Source organism: Manacus candei, unplaced genomic scaffold (genome assembly GCF_025592945.1).
Source record: "Manacus candei isolate 608988 ecotype Guabito, Panama unplaced genomic scaffold, ASM2559294v1 h1tg000078l, whole genome shotgun sequence".
In the NCBI taxonomy this organism is placed as follows: domain Eukaryota; kingdom Metazoa; phylum Chordata; class Aves; order Passeriformes; family Pipridae; genus Manacus; species Manacus candei.
In genome coordinates this window covers 3,857,244-3,880,015 of record NW_026138126.1, presented here as the reverse complement: position 1 = coordinate 3,880,015, position 22,772 = coordinate 3,857,244, and the positions used below count along the sequence as shown (strand labels likewise).

The window sequence follows — 22,772 nt, the reverse complement described above, 5'->3', positions numbered from 1 at the left end:
GGTTACTTGCTCACCAAGAGAAAATCGTTGGGGAGTTATTTATTCTGTGCGAGAGCAGCAAAACAATTAAATTTTTAGTTTCCAAGAGGGGAAATAGAAAGGTCACTGTGCAAATAGTGTTTGGAATGACACAGCCACCACAGCTTAACCACTTTTCCTGTGGAATAAATAGGAATTTGGCTCTGTTTCAGCACAGTTGACTTTGGCTTACCTCTACACCCCAGCCCTGCCATTTCAGATGCCAGCTGCTAATATCCCCCAGCAAACGAGCTCGTAGCCAAGCTGTCTCTGAAACAGGAGTGAAACCCTCCCCTGTGCCCCAGATCAGGGTTTAAAAATAAATAAATGGCCAGATCCACTGCTCATCTGCTTCATTTAACGGAGCCATCTCTGGAAAACACAGCAAATTGTCTTTGATTAGGAGTGAATGGTCAGTTAGCCACGATCCAAGCCGAGATGCTGCTGCCATGGAGAAGAGCAGGGATCCATCTGCCTGACTAAAAACATCAAATTGGGGTGGATTGTAGGTACAGAAGGGTTGCTGGATGATTTTATCCTTGGAGAAGCCACAAGGTTGTGGTGCAAGTTTGATTTCCTCGTGGCTCTAGTTGGAGATGAGGTTTTCCTTCTTTTTCTTACCTTGATAAGTGTGGAGCCACTTGGAGCTGAAGCCGTGGCGTGTCTGGTTAATCTGGGATTCAGCTCTGACATGGAATTAGCCCTGCAATCCACGAGCTCTGTGGCCTGGGTCGGGTGATTAGCGTGAGATTTTTGTCAGCCTGTAGTGAAAAATCTGCCTGAGCACAACTGTGGGAGCTCCCACTGCTCAGGGATGGTTCTGCTTTACAGGAGCAATTTATCATCACGTTTTGCACTAATTCAGCCTGTAGACAAGTGGCTGCTTGTTAAAGGCTGTGATTCCTCTCACTTCTGTGATATTCCCCAATCGAGGACCTGGCCCGTTTTGTCCAAATTAATTTCCCTGCAGTTTTTCTGGGTAGTAAGAGATGTTCTCGGGGTCTTTTTCTAGCTGGGATTGAGATGTTTGTGCTCAGGCCTGAGTGGTGAAATACCTGCAGGTGACTGGTGCTGGTGGAGCTCTGGGAGCAGCAGCACTGACTGATGTCAGCACAGGTTTTCCCAGAGAAGCTGTGGCTGCCCCATCCCTGGAACTGTCCAAGGCCAGGTTGGAGCACCCTGGGATAGTGGAAGGTGTCCCTGCCCATGGCAGGGGGTGGAACTGGATGGGTTTAAGGTCCCTTCCAACCAAACCATTCCATGATACAGCAGTGTGGGAAATATCCTTCTCTTTAAATTTAGAAAGATGGCATAAACTTAGGGAACAAAGAAACAAGGAAGAATTTATTCAATGTGTTGGGTCTTTCTTTCACCAAGTTTCTGGGGAAAAAGACACCTTCAGTTTAAATTCCATACATTTTACAGTTTCACAAAATCCCACCCTTTTCAGATAAGTTTTAATGTATTCATTTTTACCTAAAAAGGTTTCTTTTCTCTGAAAAGGGGCTTTCCCTTTTTCCCAATTGCCTGCCAGCCATCTCCTGTCAAAGGTGATGGATCTCCCTCTATTCTTAGCCCAAAGAGAAAAGGAACTTCGTCTACAAAATGGCCCTAAAAGATTTAATTTTTAAGAATTTTCTCATTTCCCTTATCCCGCCGAAAGAGACTCTGATACCCAAGTTCAAGTGTTGGAACTTGGATGTCTTACAGCTTCATGATACACCTATTTATATAAAAAAATGTATTTTCATTTCTCATAAACAGCAAACGTTGAAGCTCCTTTATTTGAACATTGCCCACACTTGTGTGTGACAAAGCTGGGAAGGGAACCCCGACACTGAGCCTCTCAACCCTGCTGAGATTTACACCTGGAGGTGCTTCCCTTGACTTAGGATGTAATTTAATGTTTCTAAAAGATTTCCTCTCCAAGCACCGAGCCCAAACAGCGCTGCCACAACCTGTGCACTGTTTCACTCTCAGTAGGTGACCGACTGCAAAGAGAGGAAACAAAACACTCCCCCTCTTCCCTCTGGGCTTTCTGTGCACAGTTTCCACTGAGCCTGGGCTCAGGTGCTCCTGCTCCTAGACTGGGGTATTTTTAATCTCACACTCCTCCCTTTCCCATCACCAAAAGCCCAATAAAAGGGACCATCCCTTTTATTTTGTCCAGCCCATGGCATGGCTGGGCCTTTTCTCTGGTGTCATGTGAAGGGGGCCTGGCAGTGTATCCTCCCTGATAACCTGCTATTTCCTGCCCTAATTATCACATAACAATCAGAGCAGCAGTAAAATTGGAAATAAATCCCCTGGTGCAAGACTGACATGGGAATGGGGGGCAGGAACTGAGCCCCCCTCTCCTTCAGCCGGGGTCCCTGCAGGCCCTGGGCTGCAGAGAGATTTTTTCCCTTATCCTCTCTTAAAATTGAGAATAGCAGAGCATTAACTGTGCTGTCCTTTGCTCCTCTCCACAGCTTTGCCCACCTTGGGGGTGTGGTGTTCCTGTTGGGAGACACCCACGTGTGTCCAGGTCAGGGACGTGGGACCCCCAGCCCTGCACAGGGACGTGGGCTGGTTGTCAGCTGAGTTTGGGACTGCCAGGAAGGGGAGTTGGACCCCCAGAGAAGTTGCACTTGCACAGCTCCAGGTGAGTTAATTCCCTCCTTGCCACCAAGCTCTTGGGGATCCCTTTTGGATGGATCTGATGGACATTCCTCCCTAAAGGACAGGAGGAAAACCCATCCTCCTCTGGGGACCTGCACCTGCTTTGCCCTCCCAGCGTGGCTGTGCCACTCCAGTGATGGGGTTTAAATTAAAGGTGAGTTGCCACAAACTCTTGGTGGTTCTCATGCCACCAGGGCCCTGATTTAGCTCCTGCACACCCTCACCTCGAGCTGTGTGAGCAAAGTAGCCCTGAAGTGTCTCCTGATCTCAGGCATCGGATGAATTTTAGAGGTGAAGTTTGTTGAAATTCAATTTCTCCCTTGGTTTTCCTCTCCCAGCTTCTGCCCAGAGCACAAAAAAAAATCCCTCAGCTGAGAAGTTTTTGTAGTTACACCGAGACATCTACAACAGCTTCTCCTAAAATATTCAGGCTTAGTCACTGGTGTGAAGGGAGAGGGAACTTGGTCTGGGAGCCGCCGACACAGATGAGCCGAACGCCTCCAGCATCACACCTGGGACCTGTCAGGAGGGGTAAAAACTGGGATAAAATCAGCTCCTGGGAGGCTCTGGAGCACTCCAGGCCATCTGCCCCCAGAGCTGCCATGTCCTGGTGTGGTTTCCCACCACTGATGTTCCTCCTACCATTTCCTTTTTCCTTCAGTGCAGCGTCTCTGTGCTGCAATTCCTGAATCCTGCCATCCTTTGTAATCCTGCCATCCTTTATAATCCTGCCATCCTTTTAAATCCTGCCACCCTTCTCCTTCTTATTTTTACCTCAATTCTCAGTGGGAGTTTTTCCTTCTGAACAGCTTTGCTTTCAGTTTACCAGCTCTGTGCTTTCCTTTCAGTTTACCAACTCTATACTCTCCTGTAGAAAATTGCAAATAGGTTCTTCAGCTGCTTTATTCCTACCCCAAGTTCATTTCTTTCCTGCACTGTGTTGGGAGAGGTTGAGGAAAATGCTTTCCATGAGCAGGCTGTTGGTTCAAGAAGCTCCTGGTGTTTCCCTTAGGGCTTCCTCCAGTCCAGAGCAAGGAAAACAAATTAAAACCCAGGTAGTGGAAACCAACAGAAAATTTTACAGTTGTTTTTGTGATTTTTTAACTCCAAAGTAGAGGGGGGAAATTTATGGCATTGCATTTTTTGTATTGCTGTAGCATCCTGCATGCAGAATTAGGAGTAAGATTAATTCCTGTGTGATAAAGGAATAATAAACAGCAGTGAAGACAGGCTTGTGCCCTGAGAATGGTTTCCAGTCTCTGCTGGGTGGATACCACAGCTCTGCCTGGGACACAGGGAAACAGGATGATGGGAAAAATACTGGGAACATGTGGTTTGCTGGGTAATCACTGGCCTTCTGGAGATTTGGTTTTAGTGACTCAGCAGACACTGAAAGAATTTAAACCTCAGTGAAAGCTCGAGGCATTTGGCACTGCCAAGGTGGTGGTGGTGGTTGCTCTTCCAGCAGGATTTGAAGTTTACAGTTTCAGGGTAAATTTGGGGCACACACACACAAAAACAGAGCATTCCATGGTTTTTCTGGCAGCCTTGGCAGCTGCCTGTGTGTAGTGACATGCAGCCAGCAGTGGGGTGGAATGGGATTAGGAATGGATAGAATTATTCCAAATGCTGAATATCTTTCAAGTGATTGTTTCCAAACCATCTCTGCTCTGCTCTGCACGGCCCTTCTGAAGGGATCAGGGGAGAACAAAACAAACCGGGGAATTTTTTGGCATCGGGAACGTTCAGGATCTGTCTCAGATGTTCTGAGCTGAGGTGTAAAAGCAGCTTTGGCCCAGCTCCAGCATTGCCCCCTCCAGGAAAGGCACGGGAATTACCCGGCAGAGAGACATGGAATGCACAGGCAGGGCTGGGTCCTGCTGCCACCAGGACTCTCCGGGAGAGAAAAACCCATTTCAGATGGTTATTTAACAGAACACTAAAATCCCTGGTAATTATGCAAGGCTCCTTTGGAGCCTGGGAGGGAGCTGATGCTCCTTCTGCATCCCTCCTTGGGAAGGGAGTGGGGTGAGAGGCAGATCCCTGCGAGGGCACAGCCCAGAGCTCTGTGCTGGGGCTTCACCCCCAGCCAGGGCTTGGGAAGTCTCTGCTTCCCCCCCTGAACAAGGAGCAGACAAAAGGCTCCAAGATCTGATAATAGAATCTGGTTGGAACAGCTGTCTGCTGACAAGTATAATAAACTGTATTAATGGTGTCATTATTATTCCCTAATTAAAAGCTAATAACTAAGAGTTAATTGCCTTTAAAAGATGAAGCAGCACCATGGCAGGGATTTATCTCTGTTTTTCTTTGCTTGCCTGGCTGTGCTGATATTTTCAGGCTAATTAATTGAATCAAATCTTACTGAAAACCAATAATCTCTCTGTGTCAATTCAACCAATTGAATTAAAAGGTGTTTGCTGCGTGCTGGGCTTGAAAAAACATATATATGTGTGTGTGTTCTTTGCAGGTTGTCACCTCAGGTGACACGGGGCAAAGACCTCGGTGGGGAAATGTTTTGGTGGGGAGAAGTTTCTGCTGATGTTTAGAGGAGGGAATTGAAATTCAAACTACCAGAGGGCAGGGTTAGATGGGATGTTGGGAAGGAATTCTTCCAAAAAAAATAACACCTCAGCATCCCCTTCACAAGCTCCTGACAGTCGTGTGATGTTAATTGGAAGGAACCAAATGTTCTCTTTGGAAGTTCACTTTATCAGTGTTAATCTTCTGTGTGAAGTAAATTTTATTAAAGTTCCCCGAAGAGCAAACTGTAAATTCATTAGTGCCCCTTTTGGACTGCACCTTCCCTCATTTTGGGTAAAAAGGAGATTAGAAGTCATCTGGGCTCCGTGATAATTAAAAAGAAGATACTCAAACATAATTCTTAATTAAACAGTAATGAGATAAGAACTTGTGTAGTCTGCTTTTGGTGTGTTGGAAAGATGCAGAGGTTCCCATTGTAATTATGTGATTTATGATCTTTCACACAAAGATGTAATTAGTTTTTTCTCCCCCCTCCCTTTTTAAAATTTAAACATTATTTAGATAAAAAATTGAGCAGCAATTTGAATCTGCTTTTCCTGGGGGAATAGTAATTTGGTTTGATTTATCTTTGGGTCTCAACCTAAAAATATTCTTTGTAGCTAAAAGGGGATATCCTAAAATACAACTCCCTCCTGCAAGCCCAAGAGGTCTGAGGAGAGGGAGGTGGGAGTTGGGTGGGATGAGATGGTGGTGGGAGATGGGCAGTGAGACTTTGGAGGGTAAGAAATTGTGAAAGTGTTTCTTCCTGCTCCAGAAAGTGAAATTTGTGTTCCCAGATGACACCTGTGGGAAGTTTCCCCCTCTGACACCCCTTGCCTCGTGAGTTGGACCCATGGATGGTTTGTTTGGGCCTCTCCCACCCTCTGTGCAGGTGGAGCGAGTCCTTGGAGCTGTGGATCCTCATCCTGGAGGGCTGAACATCCCCCCATCCCCAGAAATGCTACAAACATGGAAAGAACTGCACAGGGAAGGGGGTTTTGCTCTTCAGGTGAGCATGGCCAGGGGGAGCAAGGAGGTTGTGGCCAGGTGGGGGTCTGTGTTTGTCCCAGGACAAGAGGAAATGGCCTCACGTTGCACCAGGGGAGGTTTAGGTTGGATATTAGGGAGAATTTCTTCCCTGGAAGGGAAGTTAAACACTGGAACAGGGTGCCCAGGGCAGTCACCAGCCCTGGAGATGGTCAGATAATGAGTAGAAGTGGCACTTGAGGGCATGGAATAGTGGGCAGGGTGGGATTTGGTCAAAGTTTGGACGTGATGATCTTGGAGTCTTTTCCAGCCTCAACGATTCCATTCCCAACGGGAGCGAGTTCCTTCCAATTTCTTTGTTCAAAAACACCTGTTTGAGTCTCTTCCAAAGCTCTGCTCTCCTGGACAAGCACTGCCCTGTGGCTCATCCTTTTGTCCCAAATTCCCTTGGGCCCATTTCACTGCAGTACAGGCCGTGGATGCCAACCAAGGTGGAAAACCACTGCCCTGGCACAGGGAAAGGGCAGGGGGGGTTAAGGTCAGATTAGTGCCTTCAGGGAGGGTCTGTGTGGAAAACTGGGAGAGTAGCTTGGAGTCTCCCTGGTGGAATAAATGTCCAGCTTAGAGGAATGTGATTTCCAGACCTTGATGCTTCACCAGGGTAGTGCTGGATTTGCTTTTGTGACAATTAATAGAAGAATAAGACCAAATCTCTCCAAGTCCAAACCAAGCCATGGTGCTTTGTGTGGCTTTTGCAGAGGTTCAGCTTGAAATGGCAAGGATTGGGCAGTGTGTTCCTCATGGAAGCAGAGTGGGATTTGGGATTTGGTTGAAGCCCTGTCTCTGGTACAAAGAAGGGATTCCTCCAGTGTTGCCCCGTGGGATGAGCCACGAGGTGCCACATCCACTTGGCAGTGGCACAGATGGTTCATACTCTGCCCTTTCCAGCTCAGCCTGGCAGAGCAGAGCTGCTGACACCAAGGTCCCTCCTCCCAGCACCTCACTCACCCTGAGGGGGGACAGGGACAGCACAGATGTCCCTCCTGTCCTCACAAACAGCACAACGTTCCCACCTGCCAGACAAACAACCTGGAAGTGTTGGAGTTGCATAAAGTTGAGCAGCATCTCCTGAACGTGGCAGCCTCCAGAGCTGAGGGCAGTTTTCATTTTGGAAAAGCACAAAAAAACCACTTTGGAATATTATTCTTAAACATTTTTGGAATACTATTCTCTAACATCTTTAACCTCCTTTGTCTGGTGTGGCAGCTGGAGCAGATTTTCTCTTTGCAGAGAGGAGCAGCAGTTCCACCCAGCTGCTGCTGCCCAAACCACACACACCTGATGCCACTTTGCAGGACCCAGGGTCCTGATCATCCCTAGTCCTGCTGTGCTTCATCTTCATCCTGCCTGTGCCTACCCTGGGATAGCCATGGCAGGGGCCTGGAGTCACCCAGAGACTTTCTTTCCCTGTGGATGGAGATTGGCTGGTGCAGCACAAGGTCAGTGGTGTTTGTGCTATGAGGTGGGATGGCTTCAAGCTGATGGAGGGCAGGGTTAGATGGGATATTGAGAAAAAACTCTTCCCTGTGAGGGGGGTGAGGCCCTGGCACAGGTTGCTCACAGAAGCTGTGGCTGCCCCAGCCCTGGAAGTGTCCAAGGCCAGGTTGGAGCAACCTGGGCTGGTGGAAGGTGTCCCTGCCCATGGCAGGGGGTGGCACTGGATGGGTTTAAGGTCCCTTCCAACCCAAACCATCAGTGATTCCCTATGGTTGATCCACAGCTAGAGGCACCACTGGCTTCTTAGCAACAGCCCTCCCAGCTTGTTGTGCTTTGGTGTTACTCCCTTGTCCCTCCTCCAAGACATTTTTGCCTTCCCACTGTTTGTCCCCCTGGTGCAGGAGGGCTGAGGGTTGAAATATCAGTGTCTCACCCCCCAAATCCCTGTTGCTTGCTGGTGTGAAGCACCAGGACACTCCTGGAGGCTGGGAGGGGGGTTGGTGGTTTGGAAAAGCTGATGTAGCTCCAGGTCTTTTCCAGAGCTGTGGTGACCACATGGCATCAGGGAGACCCCCACACCCCCCAGGCAGACTCAGGTCCACTCTGCTGCTGCTGGTGACTCACTGGCACCATTTCCCTGAAGGCATCTTCAGCATCTCCTCCCCAGCCTCTAAAAATATCCCGTGGCCAATATCCACAGGGCCTAAGGCAGCTTTTTTAAAACTCATTTGCCTTTTTTTTTTGTCCTTTTCATTGTATTTCTGGCTGTGTGATTCAGAGAGGTGCTGCTTCTGCTCGGGCTGTGGGAAGGGTTTGCACCTCACCCCCGAGGCAAATGCTCCAGCAGCTCATTCCATTGTGTGTTTTGGAGGAAGTGGATGTGTTCTATACCCAAACTGCACCGTCCTTCCTCCCCCAGATTTTGGGAGAATACATATAAATCTCTGCTGTGTCCCCTCCTGTTTGTTAAATATAACAGTGTGGAAAATGTTACTTCGGTTTTATCTATTTTAAACTGATTGTGTGGATTAACAACCCAAGCAGAAGGTTTCTGCTGCTGTTCAACCTGGTGTCACTGTGTCCTTTGGGGAGACTTGTGGCTGCAGGTCCCTGGCAGCACTTGAGCCCTTTGTTGGCATTCCTGCTTCCCCAGATGTTGAAGTAATGCTGGAGGGGATGGTGGGAGAACATCAGGGTGGGTTTGGAAAATACTGGGGATGCCTTCCAAAAATCTGGCCTTGTTTGAGGTGTCCTGGTGGGATTGTGCCCTGGTGAGTCGTGTTGGAAAGCCACGGCCAAGGTTTATTAATGGAACTCCCTTTGCTGTCTGCAAGGGGCTGAATTAAAAGTAGGAACCACAAAAATTCACATTTCCACTGGCTTGTTTGTCTGCCCCTGGTTGTTGTTGGGCTGTGGGAAGTGAAGGAAGTTGCTCTGGTCTAGTCCTGGTGTCACAGTCAGGGTGAGGAGCAGGGAACCCAGACCGGGAGCTTGTTATCCAAACCAGCCCCAAAGCATTTGAGCTGGGTTAAAAAAGCTGCACAGCAAAGAGCTCCCCCTTTACCTGCCCCTTGATTTACAAGTGGGACATCTGTTTATTCTGGTGGATCCTGGGAATGCAGGAGCTCAGGTGGGGCCGGGAGTTCTGCGGTACCACCGGGAGCCGTCGGTGTTCAGCCCCTCAGCTCTGCCTCCTCCAGGGATTCCACAGATCCAGGAAGGCACCAGGACCACCCACCCACCTTCTCCTGAGCCTTAGCACGTGGGCTGACACCTCACAGAATCCCAGAGTGGTTTGGATTGGAAGGGACCTTAAAGATCATTCCAACCCCCTGCCACGGGCAGGGACACCTTCCACCGGACCAGGGTGTTCCAAGCCCCGGCCAGTCTGAGCCTTAACAGGGTGTTTGTTGCCTTAAAAGAATATAAAAATATATCTATTGAGTGAGTGTGGGTTGTTCTTTGTTCACAGCAATACCAGCTTGCCATCCCCATCCTGCCCTGGGCTGCCAGTTATCCCTCTGGGAAGTGCCTGGGGCTCTCCCAGCCAGGAGATGGGAGAAGGGCCTGTGGGAGTGGAACCTGAATTAGGGACATTTAGCAATTTCCTGAACAACACCTTACATGCAGCTCAGGCAGAATGTTATGTATTTAAAGAAAAGAGGGGTATTTTTCCTTTATTTTTTTTTTAATCATTTGGACACTTTTTTTTTGTTGTTTTGTTTTGGGTTTTTTTGGGTTTTTTTTGAGGGGTTTATTATCCTCAGTAAGCCTGGGATAAACCCCTTGTGTAACTTATTAATCTGGGATTGCCATCTGCATGTGTGTCTGTGCCTGTATGGATGCAGGGACGCAGATGGAGGGAGCCCAAACTCCCTTGATCAGGAATTCCCCCCTTTAATGCCTGCAGGGAATTGTGTGTGTCAGGAATTCCCCCCTTTGATGCCTACAGGGAATTGTGTGTGTCAGGAATTCCCCCCTTTGATGCCTGCAGGGAATTGTGTGTGTCCATGTTTCAGGAGATAAAGGTGGGACAAAATCATGTTGGGCTCTGATCTCTGGGCACATTGCAAAGGGTTCTGGTGTTCCCACTCCACAGATGGATGGAGGGATAAATAGACAATGGAAAAATAGGGAGATTAAAGATGGGTTGGAGTGAATACATTAAATGGTTGGAGAGAGAGTGGTGTTATTAAAAAGATGCAAATCCCAAGGTGGGATTTGCTCCTGAGAGGAGGGAGATGTGCAGGTGTGGGTGCAGTGGAGGGGCTGTGGGACCTCAGGTGACACTGCAATGAGAGTGACTGAACTCGTGGTTTCCTCCTCAGGAAATCTGGGAGCAGGTTCCCTGGATCCCTTTCCCAGTGGATGAACTTGTAGCGATTGTCAGACAATTTTCTCAGTGCCTCTGAGGGTATTTACTTTTTCCATTTCAGTTCTACATCTGTTCACTTACCGACTTGGAATTTGCAACCATCTTATTTAGGAGAAGGAATTGATTTCTCGGTCTCTTACTGCTGCTCTTGGTATAATTAAAGCATATTGCAACGTGAGGAATTTCTCCTGGCCTGGGAACTGCTTTGCCACTTGGGTAATTCTGTAAACCAAGAAAAGCTCTTCCTTTTCCTCTGGAATGTAAATTACAGTTACAGCTACTTTAAAAGCCTTTGTTCTGCTGCAGGGGACTGAGGGGCTCCTGGTTTAGGGCTGTGCAGAGGCCTGGGGGCTTTTGCAAATCAATCCCTCAGGGGTTTGGCATCCAGGCTGCTGCAAATTTGGACTGAGGCACAAACTGCTTTTGCCCAGTGTGGTGGAAAAGGGGAACTGGGACAAGCCTGTTCCTTCTGAGCCCCTGGGAAGGGCTCTCTGCTGCTCTGAGCTTTATGGGGCAGCCCCAGGGTGGCTGTGGGGGTCTGGCTGACCCTCACTGGGTGATCCCTGTTGGGATGGCCCGTGGCAGATGGAGGGATGGACATGCAGGGTCTCTGCTGGCTGGGGAGGAGGTGGCCAGGCTGGAGTGGGCAGGGTGGGGTTACCCCATGCCAGCACATGGGCTGGGGTCTGCAGGTGGCACTGGCAAGGGGGACTTGGGGCTTGGTGGCCTTTCAGCAGCTGCACTTGAGCAGAGTCATTCAGGATTGACCTCTGGATGTACACAAGGTTGTGTTAAAGGGAGAGGAGAGAGGGAAGGGCTTAAGGAGGCATTTATTAAACTGTGAGAGGAATCCCTGCAGGATTTGCACAGAAATGATGCCGGGAATGCTGTGGGATCCCCCAGGTGCTGGAGAAGGCTGTGAGGGTGATAGAAGTGCTTGCCCTGGAGGTGGGACCAGCACTGGCCAGGGCTGGGGACAGCTCTGAAGCCCACCAGGAATGCTGCCTGAATCCCCTTCTGTGGGATGCTGCTCCTTGGAGCAAGCACTGAGACAAGCCCTGGACACTCCCTAAGGAAAACCAGTGCTGTGGGCTGTTCTGGAGGGGTGGCTTTGGCTCAGTTCTGTGTCCTCATCTTTAATAACAGAAGGCTCCAAGATTCCCTTGTAAAACCACTGTCCCTGCCTTAACCCCTCTCCTCTGGCAGGAATCGTGTCCGTGTAGATCCAGAGGCTTTGTGACAGCCCTTTTCTATAAAAATATTACCTGCAATGATTTACTCCTTCCACCCCTGCTCACACCTCTAATAAACTCGCTGTCAAAGCTGTCAGAGCTTGTGTGAGAGAAAGAAAAGAGAGACAGAGAGAGTGAAAAAACTCCTGGGATCAATGAGGAACAAGAGCCTCCCCTCCCGCCCTGCTGAAAACGGGCATTAATGGGCCATCACTTAGTGGTTAATTAAAATGAAAGTCAGCCACTTGCCAGGTTTCAGGCTGGTGCTGTCTGGCACAGGGAGCCCTGGAATACTGATCTTGGAGCAACAGCTCCTGTTTCATTTACTCCTTGCAGCCTGGTTGGGCACCAGGGTGGGCAGTTGGGGTGAACCAGGCCCATCCCAGAGCCTGGAATCATCCCTGTTATCATCCCTCTTCTCATTCATTAATCACAGCTCCAGCACGTTGGGCTGTCACATCCATAAAGAACAACTGGGATGGAATTCCAGCAGCTTCTTTCACCAGTAAGAGGCTGCAGCACTGAGACTGTTCCATGGGGATTTTTTCCATGTGGTGCCTCGGAGGCTGAGGGTGTCCTGGTCTTCAGCAGGGACAGAGCATCAAACCTGCTCTTACCTGGTGTGATCAAATGAAGCTTTGTGGGATGAATTACATGGAGTTGAGCCAAAGGAGCAAGTGTGCCAGTGAGGAGGGTTTGTGGAGCTGAGGTCAGGTCACAGCAGGTCCTCCCTTACCCCTCTTTGCCCTTGGGAGCTCGTTTGTGGTCTCTGCTCTTGGTTTACCATCCTTTTGGCTTTGCTGCTGGAATCTTTGGGGATGTAAAAGTGCAAGGGCTGGCACAGTTTGGTCCTGATGGTTTCAGTCAGCCCCTGAGTGATGTGACCTGTGTTTCCCACTTTGGTTCCCTGGGGTCCATCCAGACCAGCTGCAGGGAACCACAGGGGTGTTTACTGGCCATGAGCACCTCTGGTCCCTTCCTTGTCGTGGGGGGTGTCTCTGGATGCCCAAATCAGGACACCTCAAGTGGGTTTTTCTGTGCCAGAATCTTTCTCTGGAGCATCCCTGTGTGTCCATCAGCAGGGGATGGAGGGCCCTTCTGCCTCTTTCCTCCCACAAGCTCTTCCTCATCTCGTGGTGTGAGAGGAGGAGGGAGCCAGGTTTGTTAATGGTGCCACAGGCTCTGCTGGAATTTCTGCTCATGGGTTTTACACTTGCAAGGAGAGATGCAAAGGAAACCAGGAGGCAAAGATGGGAATGGGATCTTCCCAGCAATGCTGCTTCTGTTCCTTGGCCTTCTGAGAGGAGCTGCTGTAGGACCATCACAGCTGCAGGGCCAAGGTGGACTCACTGTAAGTCTGAGTGACCCTCACCCCTTCAATGAGATTTCATTCTATATTTGCTTCCCTAACTGGCTTTCTGTGGTGTTGGTTGGGTTTTTCTGAGAGATTTACTTAGTTCCCAGCTGTTGTTCCAATTCTCTTTGCCACTCACCTTCCTGTGCTCCGTGTGGAATTTATTTCAGTTCCGTGAGGGTTTTGCATCTCAACCCGGGGGATGGTCACGCCAGCTCAGAAAAGGATGGAACCAAAATAAGAGCCTGGAGAGCAATGATGGGAGTGATTAACGTCACAGAGAGACAGGAATAGCATTGCTGGGAGTGCAGGGGAGCAGGTAGGGAAGGAGGGAGGGGGAGGAGCAGAGCTTAGCAGAAAAATCAGTTTTTCCTTTCTGTTCTTCAGTGAGAACAGAAAGTGAGCATCAAAAATCACCCACTGGAAGGCTGGGGAGAGGTGTCTGTCCTGTGTGGTGTGGCTGAGCTGTGGAGCCACTTGTGCTACAAATTATCTTTGAATCCAGATTATGAATTTTCAAACCTCGTTTCTATTCCCACGACTGCCTGGAGGGAGGCAGGTACACGAGACATGGTAAGAAACCAGGAGATTTCTGGGGTTTATTCCTTTCTCCTTTTTTTCCTGAGCCATCAGGGTTGTTGCTGTTTGATGTTTGGTTGGCTCCCTCTCCCATCTCTCCCATGGAGTAACAACATTTGGGAGTTGAGGCAATTCGTGGGATCTCAGCTCACCCCATTGCTCATCAGGTTCTGGGTGAACTCACTAATTAATTTTTTGTTCTTTTCTTTAAGCCTGATTCCAACTGCTGCTGGTGGTGTCAGTGTAGTAGGGAGAGGGAGGCTGTGCTGGTCCAGCCCAGCTGTGGGAGGGAGGGAGGGGGGGAGGGAGGGAAGGATCCCTGATGCAGAACAATTCCATCATCCTCCAAAGTGTCCTGGCCAGCCTCTCCTGCTGTGCTCCCATCTGGCATAAGGTGGGTGAGGTGGGAGGCTCAGGCTGGGCTCAGCCTACCTGTGAGGAGGAGCCATGGTTGGCACAGACCTAGGAAAGCCTGGGGCTTGGCTTAGCAAGGTCTGGCTCAGTGGGACGAGAGGTTTTCAGCAGCTCATAGAATCATGGCATGGTTTGGGTTGGAAGGGACCTTGAAGACCATCCAGTGCCACCCCCTGCCATGGGCAGGGACACCTTCCACCAGCCCAGGTTGCTCCAAGCCCCATCCAACCTGGCCTTGGACACTTCCAGGGATGGGGCAGCCACAGCTGCTCTGGGTAACCTGTTTCAGGCTGTCACTGAGATGAAGCTCAGCCTTCTGCTCTTGGCATCCCCACCCTGCTGCTCTGCAGGTGATGGATGGGCTTTTCCAGGGATCTGCCTTCTCCTCCTGGACTATCTCAGTGCAGGCATGGGAACCTCCCTCAGCTGTGGCCGTGACCCTCACATGGAACCATTTGCTGGCTCCTGCTCTGAGGGAGGCTCTTTATCCACTGAGGGCTTTCCCACCCCTTGGCTGTAGCTCAGAGCCACCACCCTGAGCCAGGATGGCACCTGGACTGTGGCTCTGCACCCTTGTCCCCCCTGGGCTCCAGCCTGAGCAGGGACAGGGGTGCTGAGCTTTGTGCCACACGAGGGAAACACTGTCAGGGCAGCAGAGACAACCACCAAAGGTTAAAACTCCAGGTAGGCAGAACCTGGTCCTGGCTGCACTCCCACCCACATCCATCACCAAACCAGCAGCAAACTGGTGCCTGTGTCACTGCACTGTTTGCCCAAAGCTCCCAAAGGAGCCTGTTTCTTTGCAGCCACATGTTTGGCTCGTACAGGGGCCTATTTTTAGCAGGAGCAGAAGCAGAGCAGAGGGAGAGCAACCTGTAACCTGGCCCTGGGCACCAGCAGGGAGGATTCCAGGGTGGTTGGGCTGCACAGAGCAGCTGCTTCATTCCCTGCCCTCTCCCCCCAACACAAGGGGCTGCAGCCAGGCTTCAGACAATCTTCCTTTAATACAAAGTCAATATATCTACATACACCGTGGTATGAAAACCACTTTACTGTTTCAGTTTGAAATAACAGTGTGAAAGCAACAGCACTTTGCTCTCATACAAAGAAAAAAACCTCCCCCCCCTCCCCCAAACTTGTCCAGTAAGATTTTGCTGCAACATACTTAGAAATTTGGGCAACTTTCACACAAATAAGTAAAATCTCGAAGAAGCCTTTCAGTCGGTTCTTTTTTTTTTTTTCTTTTTTTTTTTTTTGGGTTAAAGACAGGAAATGGGTTGTGTGGGGGTTTCTGGGCAGCACTTGATGGCCATGATTACCCCTTCTATAAAAATAAAAAACAAAAAAAAAAAAGGGAAAAGTCAGAGGCCAGCAGAGCTCCAGGCAGTGGGTGTTTTCCCAGAAATCCTGTCCTCTGTGCAGGAAAACTCCTGGAAGAGCATTTCAGCTACACCCAGCACACAGACAGAGACCTGGGCAATACACCTGTGATGTTAAAACCCCTGATGGGTGTCAAGGCTCCAAAAGAAAGTCTCACCAGTCCTCCTAAAGCCACTGGTGCTGCTGAATCTCCCAGTTCAGCCCTGGCCCTGTGTGGCCACAGCTGAAGGGGAGGGAATTGGCACTGCCACCACCTCTTACACCTGCTGCTCTCCCACCCTTCCCTGGGATATGTCTGTGACTGGAAACAAAGGAACCCATAAAAATACCAAAAAAAAAAAAAAATCCAGAAAGGACATTTTGTTCTTACATGAGCAAGTTAAACCTTTTAAATGGTAGAAAAGCAATATGTAGAAGTAGCAATTTGCACTGCATTTTTTTATATATCACAGCCATTACACGTAACATTTCTACAGTGAAAAAATAGACTGTCTTTGAACATAATATGAACAAATAAGCAAATTTTTTCTTTTAAATTCATTGACTGATATTCTTTGTCTTTTTTTTTAAAAAAAAAAAAAGGAAAAAATACACTATTTAAAAAAAAAAAAAAAGGTAATGTCACTTGTTACAGTTACATCGATACTTTAAAGAAAGCCACTCACAGTATTTGCCATTGGATGCACCTTCCTGGATCTTTCCCAGTTCTTTTACAGCTGGGGCACGTTGGGAGCTGTGCCAGGGGACACTGTGGGGCTGGGAGCATGGTGGGAGCTGTGCCAAGGTGGGAGTGGGAGCTGTGATGTGGTACTGGGATAGTCCTGAGAGTAGCTCCACATGGCTCCCAGAGGTGAGGGGCTGGCAGCAAGAACCACTTGGATACTGGAAATAAATTTATTGGAAATAAATTCCTTTATGGGCGTTTCTGGGGCTCCTGGCAGGGGGATGCTCCCAGCAGGAACTGAGGGGGGGGCACAGCTGCTCACAGCAGGAATGGGGGGTGTGAATGTGCAAAGAGCCTGGGGAAGGGGCTGCCTTTCTTCCTGGGGTGTCCCATCCTGCTCCAAGGAAAGCCAGATGTGCTGGAAAGGGGACCAGAGCCAGCAGTCAGTGACCCCAGCCCAGGTCCCACCACTGTGCCAGGGGAGGGGGCCACCCCACACAGCCAGCTCTGGAGTTTGATATTTCTCTTTCTCTCTCCTTTTAAATATCCTAAAAAATAAATTTTGGAATTAGAAGAAATGAGGAATGTTCCAAGTATTCAAAATGTGAGCTATAAAACCTCTGGCGTGGCAGGGGCATTCCGTGGGTGCTGTTTGCAAGGTGCCTGCAAGCCCAGAATCCTCCCAGTGCTGATGCTGAGGTTATTAAGACTCCAGCTAGAAGAACTCCTGACCCTAAGTTTGCCCAAGTGTTGAGATTTAAGTTCCTTTTCTTTCACAGAACACCTTCAATTCTGCAAGTGACTTCCTTTAAAGACTGCCAACTATATTAGTAAATAAACTGAACTCTAATGATGTAACCAAAGTCGTTTTGTTGGGTTTTTTTTTGTTTTTCCTTCCCTTCTCCAGCAGAAACGTTTCCCAAGGCGTGTTTTTTTAGCTTTTGGATCTGTTTTCACCACGTCCACGCGTCCTCCACAGCGAACACCACTTGAGGTAACAAGAGCAGTTCACCACTTCAAGCAGCCCCTCGAGCACCTCCCGAGCTGCCTCTGGGCGGGCCAGGTTACACCATGGAGTTCCCGAAGGGGTGTTCCTTCCAATCCTCCCCCCTGCTCCCCGATGCATTGTCCAGATGAAAAGGTACTTCTTCTGAGTCAGTTTTGTAAGTTCAAGCGCTCCTCCTGGGTCAGAAGAGGCCTTCCAGGACTGAAGTGGTTGGTAGAGTCTGCACAACGATGGCTTTTTATGTTGCATAGTGATCAAAACTTCCCAGATACTCCAGAGCTGCCTGGTAACAGAACTGGTATTCATCCTGCCAAGAGCAAAGAGAACCGGCTTCAGAGGTGGGAAATGGCTCCTTGGGATCCCTGTCCTGCTTTCCAGACAGCACAAAGCTGAGCAGGAACCTCCCTGATTCTCCTGGGAGAGGAAAGCCCAGCCCAGCCCTGCCCTTTCTGTCTGAGTCTCTCAGGCACCAAACATCTCCCCCCAGCCAGGGTGGGCTGTGCTTGGGGGCAGGTGAGTCCCCCCACACCCCAGAAGTGGGGATGAGATAAGAACTGAGGCTGCCAGGCTGGGAGGAAAAACTTTAAGAGGCTTTAGAGCAATAGGAATTTGCATTTATTAAGTTATTTAGTTTAAAATCAGGAGCTGTTTGGTAACAGTTGGACAGGGCTCGGAACAACGTGGTCTAGTGGAAGGTGTCCCTGCACACGGGATGGGCTTTGAGGTCCCTCCCAACCCAAGCCATTCCATGATTCCAAAGGCAGGAAGCACTCTGGGCTTGGCCAGGGCAGCCCAGGGCAGGGTCCCCACCCCCCTCACCTCTGTTTGCACCATCGCAGGTCGTTGTGTTCGCAGCATCTTTACAGTCTGGAAAATATCTACAACCCCCTCGTAGCGCATCCGCTCCAGGACGATGCTCAGGGTGATGAACACTCCGGTCCTGCCCACGCCAGCACTGCAGGAATGGCAGGAAAAACCCAGGGAATTGTATGTTACAATGTTCAAATGTTCTTGTGAACCCCGAGGTTGGGGTAGGGTTCAGCTGTGTCTTGGGAAGTGGAGGGTCAGTCCTCCAGGATAAATATCCAAAAATAGTCAGTGTGTGACCCAAAAAGAAAGTTTGAGAAAGTGAAATAATAATAAAAAAAAAAATTAAAAGCTTTGGGTAGTGGTAAACAGCGTTCAGTGGGAACATTATTAGTAACATGTAATATTAAAATTAAATATTTTGAAGAATGGATCGTCCTCTCCTGCCCATGGGTAGGGAGGTAACAAAATTCTTGCTGTCAGCAAGCATTAGTGGTGCAGAACTGGGCTGAAAGTGGTAAAAAAATATTTCTGATTTGCAGGTTAAATATTATATATGTTAGATACATTATATATGTAACACTAAAGTTCCCATCTCCTCCAGAGTACCAGCATTTCATACCTCTCCTCTATATACAAAGGCTCAAAAGCCTTGTGGGCAGTGCCCAGGGCTGAAGGGAAATGAATCTGGGTGGCAGAAGCAAGTGTTTGGCACTGACACCCCTGAAAAATCTGCCTGCAAGGATGGAGTGGGAAAGGGGGGGAGATATCTGGATTTTAATTCCTTTTGCATGCCCAGATGAACGAGGTGTTCCCATTTGCACCTGCCTACCTGCAGTGGACAGAGATGGGGCCATCCTGGCCAAACTGCTCCTTGGTCTTGTGTACCTGTCCAATGAAGTCGATAAAACCTTCTCCTGATTTTGGCACACCTTGTTCTGGCCAGTCAGTGAACTGGAACTGCCGAACAGTCCGTGACTGACCGTCCTGGGGGAGAAAACAGGAATAGTTTGAAAACATCCTGGAGTCGGGAGAACAAACAGAAAAGGCAAAAAAAAAAAATAATAAAAAAAATAATTCCTTGCTAGTTTGTTAAAGGGCACAAGAAGTTGAGCCAAGTCTGTGTTCTAGCCAAGTGCACCCGTATTTATTATCCAGATCCACCATGATGAAGCTGCTTATGTTGCAGTTGACATTCCCAGAGTCGGCCTGTCAGCACAGATCCATATCCTGGCAGGTGCTGAAAGCTCTGACCACTGCAGACAGCACAGATGGAGTCTTCAGCGAGGGAACATTCAAGGTGAGGTGATGGCCTCTCTATCAATCTTCACAAAGCGTTGCCACAGTGTCAGAATTACAGCTGACAGGAAGATAAATCTTGTTCTACGAGGACTGATGAGGCATCCTCCTTCTCAGCCTTGCAAATTGAATTATCAGGTTCTGGAATACTCTTGACAACCTCAAAAGCAACGGCTCTGCTTGTGAGAGGGAGGGTTACATTTGCTAAACAAATTTGAGGAGGTTTTGAAATGTTCCTTTGGATGAGAAATCCGACAGCAAATCGAAGATTATTGGAGTGAATGTGTTCCTTTGAACATGAATGACAGCCAGACAAGTGCACATTTTCTGTAGGGTGCAGAGAATTCTTTGCAAGGTTTTTATTAGTTTTTGGGAGGAAATATTTTCTGCTTTCATCTCAAGCAAACCCAAAAGCTGGGCATGCCTTTAACAAAGTGACTCACGACTGTGGGAGAGCGTAGAAACCACTTTCAATTTGTGAGAACAAATAGTCAAGCACAATCTGTGTCTGTGTGTCTGTGTGTGTGTGTTCTGTTCCTCATCACAGCTGAGCTCTCGGGCACACAGTGGGATTCTTGGGGTTGTCACAGGATCACTGAAGTTGGAAAAGACTTCCAAGGTCATCGAGTCCAAGCTGTGACTGATTCCCACCTTGTCCCCCAGCCCAGAGCACCGAGTGCCACATCCATTCCTTCCTTGGACACCTCCAGGGATGGGGACTCCACCACCTCCCTGGACAGCCTGTTCCAGTGCCTGACCACTCTTTCCATGAAGAAATTCCTCCTGATGTCCAACCTGAGCCTCCCCTGGTGCAGCTTGAGGCTGTTTTCCTTTCATCCTGCCACTGGTTCCCTGGGAAAAGAGGCTGACCCCCACCTTGTCCTGTGCAGGGCCAGGAGTTGGACTCGATGATCTTTGTGGGTCCCTTCCAACCAGGGTGTTCTAGAAACTCTCCTCCCTTGATAATCCCAGACTTTCCCAGGGAAAGCATTTTCACCTCAGCCTTCCTTTAAGGAGTCGAACCCACCGAACCCCGTGTTTTGTGCCAGCCCCCTCCCCCACTGCAGGGGTTCAGGCTGCTCCATCCATCCCAGCACTCACCCTGGCATCCGTGACCTTGAATTCCCGCAGGATGTACTGGGGCATGTTGTACTCTGCCATGGGATCCACGACGAAGTACTGGTACCGTGCCGAGCGCTCCGCGGGCCAGTACTGATGGCACTTTTCCTGCCCGGGGCCAAGACAGGTCCCTGTTAGTCCTTGTCCTGCAGGACTGTCCCCAACCCTGCCCCCCCCCGGCCCCCACTCACCCGCCCCATCTCGCGAAGCTTCGTCAGCATCACGACGATGGTGGAGTTGTTTTCCCACAGCATCCGCCAGAAATCCTCGGTGGTCTCTGCCAGCGGCCCCTGGGTGGCAATGTAGGCCTTCTGCTGCCTGGGGGAGAGCCCAGAGCAAGGAGAGGGTCAAGAGGTGGCAGAACTGCCCGGGTAGGAGCTTTGGGAAATGCATGGAAAGGCTGGGGAAGAACTGGAACAGCGCGAGGTCGAAAGGGCTGTGGGTGTCTTTGGTGCTAATGGTCAAAAAAAAGAGCCTGTGGTGAAGCTTTCCCTAAATATCATTTCCAAGGGGTAAATTGAGCTCACTCCACCATGGTGCCCTACAAGGAAAAGGGTGTAACATGCTTGATTCTGGATTCCTGGAACTGGGAACTGGAGAGGTTGTGGAGGAACTGGAACTAGCAAGGAGGTTCCTGGAACCAGGAACTGGAGGGGTTCCTCCCCTGGAACTGGAGAGGTTGTGGACTCCTCATCCCTGGAAGTGTTCAAGGCCAGGTTGGATGGGGCTTGGAGCAACTTGGGATAGTGGAAGGTGTCCCTGCCCATGGCAGAGGGTGAAACAGGATGATCTTTAAAGTCTCTTCCAACCCAAACTATTCTGGGATTGATTCCATGAACTAGAATCCACGTTTTCTGGGCCTGAAGGGCATCAAGAATCCAATCACCAGCCATGGAGCTGCCCTAACCCTGGTGCCACAGCCTGGGCCAGCACGTGAGGGAACCTGCACATGGGGTTGCTTTGTCGCCTCAGTTTGGGCTCCAAACCCAGCCCTGGAGGGCTGGAGCACAGGGCTGTGCTGCCTGGGGCAGCTCTCAGCATTGCAAACATAATGAAACTGCTCCAGATCACAAACATAATGAAAAGACTAATCAGAGGACACCCCGGGGCAGGAGGTACCTGTAGCCGTCGATGAAGCTGGCGTTGATGTAGTCGGAGCCCTCCACGCCCCGGATGGGCTGCAGGCACACCCGGGTGGTCTCGTAGGGCATGATGTTCACAAGGCGGTTCTTGAACTTGTTGCAGGGGAGGTTGGCGCTGATGAAGCGGGAGGTGTGGGCTTTGGAGTTGGCCAGGCGCTGAGGGCACAGAGAGCACAACCATCCCCTCAGCCTTGCTCTTCTCCTCACCCCCTGCCAGCCCTCTTAACTGCCCCTCCCTGTTCCACCACCTCTTGTGGGTTTTTTCTTTGGGAGGGGTGGGGACAGAGTCTGAGCCCTTTCCCTCAAGCGAAACTTTTAGAATAATAATAAAAAACCCAACCGGTTAAAAAACTCCAATTTAAGAGGGAGCAAATTCAATCTCGATTGGAAATGACCAGAGGAGCCTCCGGCAGTGACAGGCAGCTCTCCCCCGGGAACTGCAGCAGCTCAGCTCAGGAAAGTAATTACCTCTAACACGGAACCAGAAAGTTCCCATCAGCCCCACAAAGGCTCCGTGTCTGCTCTGCCCGAGTGCCAGGGGGGAATACTGAGCCCTCCCCAGCCACTGCTGCCCCCACCCAGCACCCCTTACCTTGAACTCCAGCTCCATGCCCGTCACGTGCTCCCTGGCTTCGATCTGGGCCAGTTTCTGGATGTAGCTGTAGAGGTTCCGAGCGGGGACCTCGGTGTTGCCGCAGGCGACGGCCTCGAGCAAGGCATCGTGGATGAAGCTGTACTGGTCCTCCGTCTGCACCATGTAGTTGCGCTGGGACCTCATGAGAGTGACGTGCCCGTAAATGTCCACCGTCTTCTCATGCTTGATCCTCTCCAGCATGGCGTCGATCACGATGAAGCAGCCGGTCCGCCCGACGCCCGCGCTGGGGACGAGAGGGGAGGGATGAGGGGGTGGTAGTTTGGTCTGGGCCTTCCTTGGTGACCAGTTTGTAACCAAGGAAGTGCCCAGATTTACCCGGTATTCCTTATGATTTTTACGTAAGCCGGGGTATAAGAAGAAAGGAGGAAAGGCCTTCGCTCTCTTTCCTTCCCTTGGCTCTGAGGGTGTGGGTTTCCCTGCTGTTGAGTCTGTCGTGTTGGGGAATGAGGCCTGGTGAGGCCTTGCCAACCCTGGGAGACAGAGGTTGTTCCAGCACTACTTTCTGTTGTCCCAAGGAGAGTAGTAAGATATTCTTTTGCTAATTCTCTTAGTTGCTAGAT

General features: G+C 49.9%; 1 protein-coding gene across 9 annotated transcripts in view; it reads right to left on the bottom strand.

The window, feature by feature from the left end:
• Window positions 1-15,125: 15,125 nt before the first annotated feature.
• The window catches only part of PTPRS (protein tyrosine phosphatase receptor type S), a 166,838-nt gene continuing 159,191 nt past the window's right edge, over window positions 15,126-22,772 (bottom strand). For all 9 annotated transcript variants that reach the window (XM_051810457.1, XM_051810465.1, XM_051810458.1 and 6 more), the window contains 7 exons: window positions 22,150-22,435; window positions 21,535-21,713; window positions 20,607-20,733; window positions 20,398-20,523; window positions 18,830-18,984; window positions 18,010-18,145; window positions 15,126-17,497 (listed from right to left, as the gene is read on the bottom strand). In XM_051810457.1, the coding sequence (XP_051666417.1) occupies window positions 17,429-17,497; window positions 18,010-18,145; window positions 18,830-18,984; window positions 20,398-20,523; window positions 20,607-20,733; window positions 21,535-21,713; window positions 22,150-22,435 (1,078 nt within the window). In that variant the 3' untranslated portion in view covers window positions 15,126-17,428. The remainder of the gene's footprint in view (window positions 17,498-18,009; window positions 18,146-18,829; window positions 18,985-20,397; window positions 20,524-20,606; window positions 20,734-21,534; window positions 21,714-22,149; window positions 22,436-22,772) is intronic.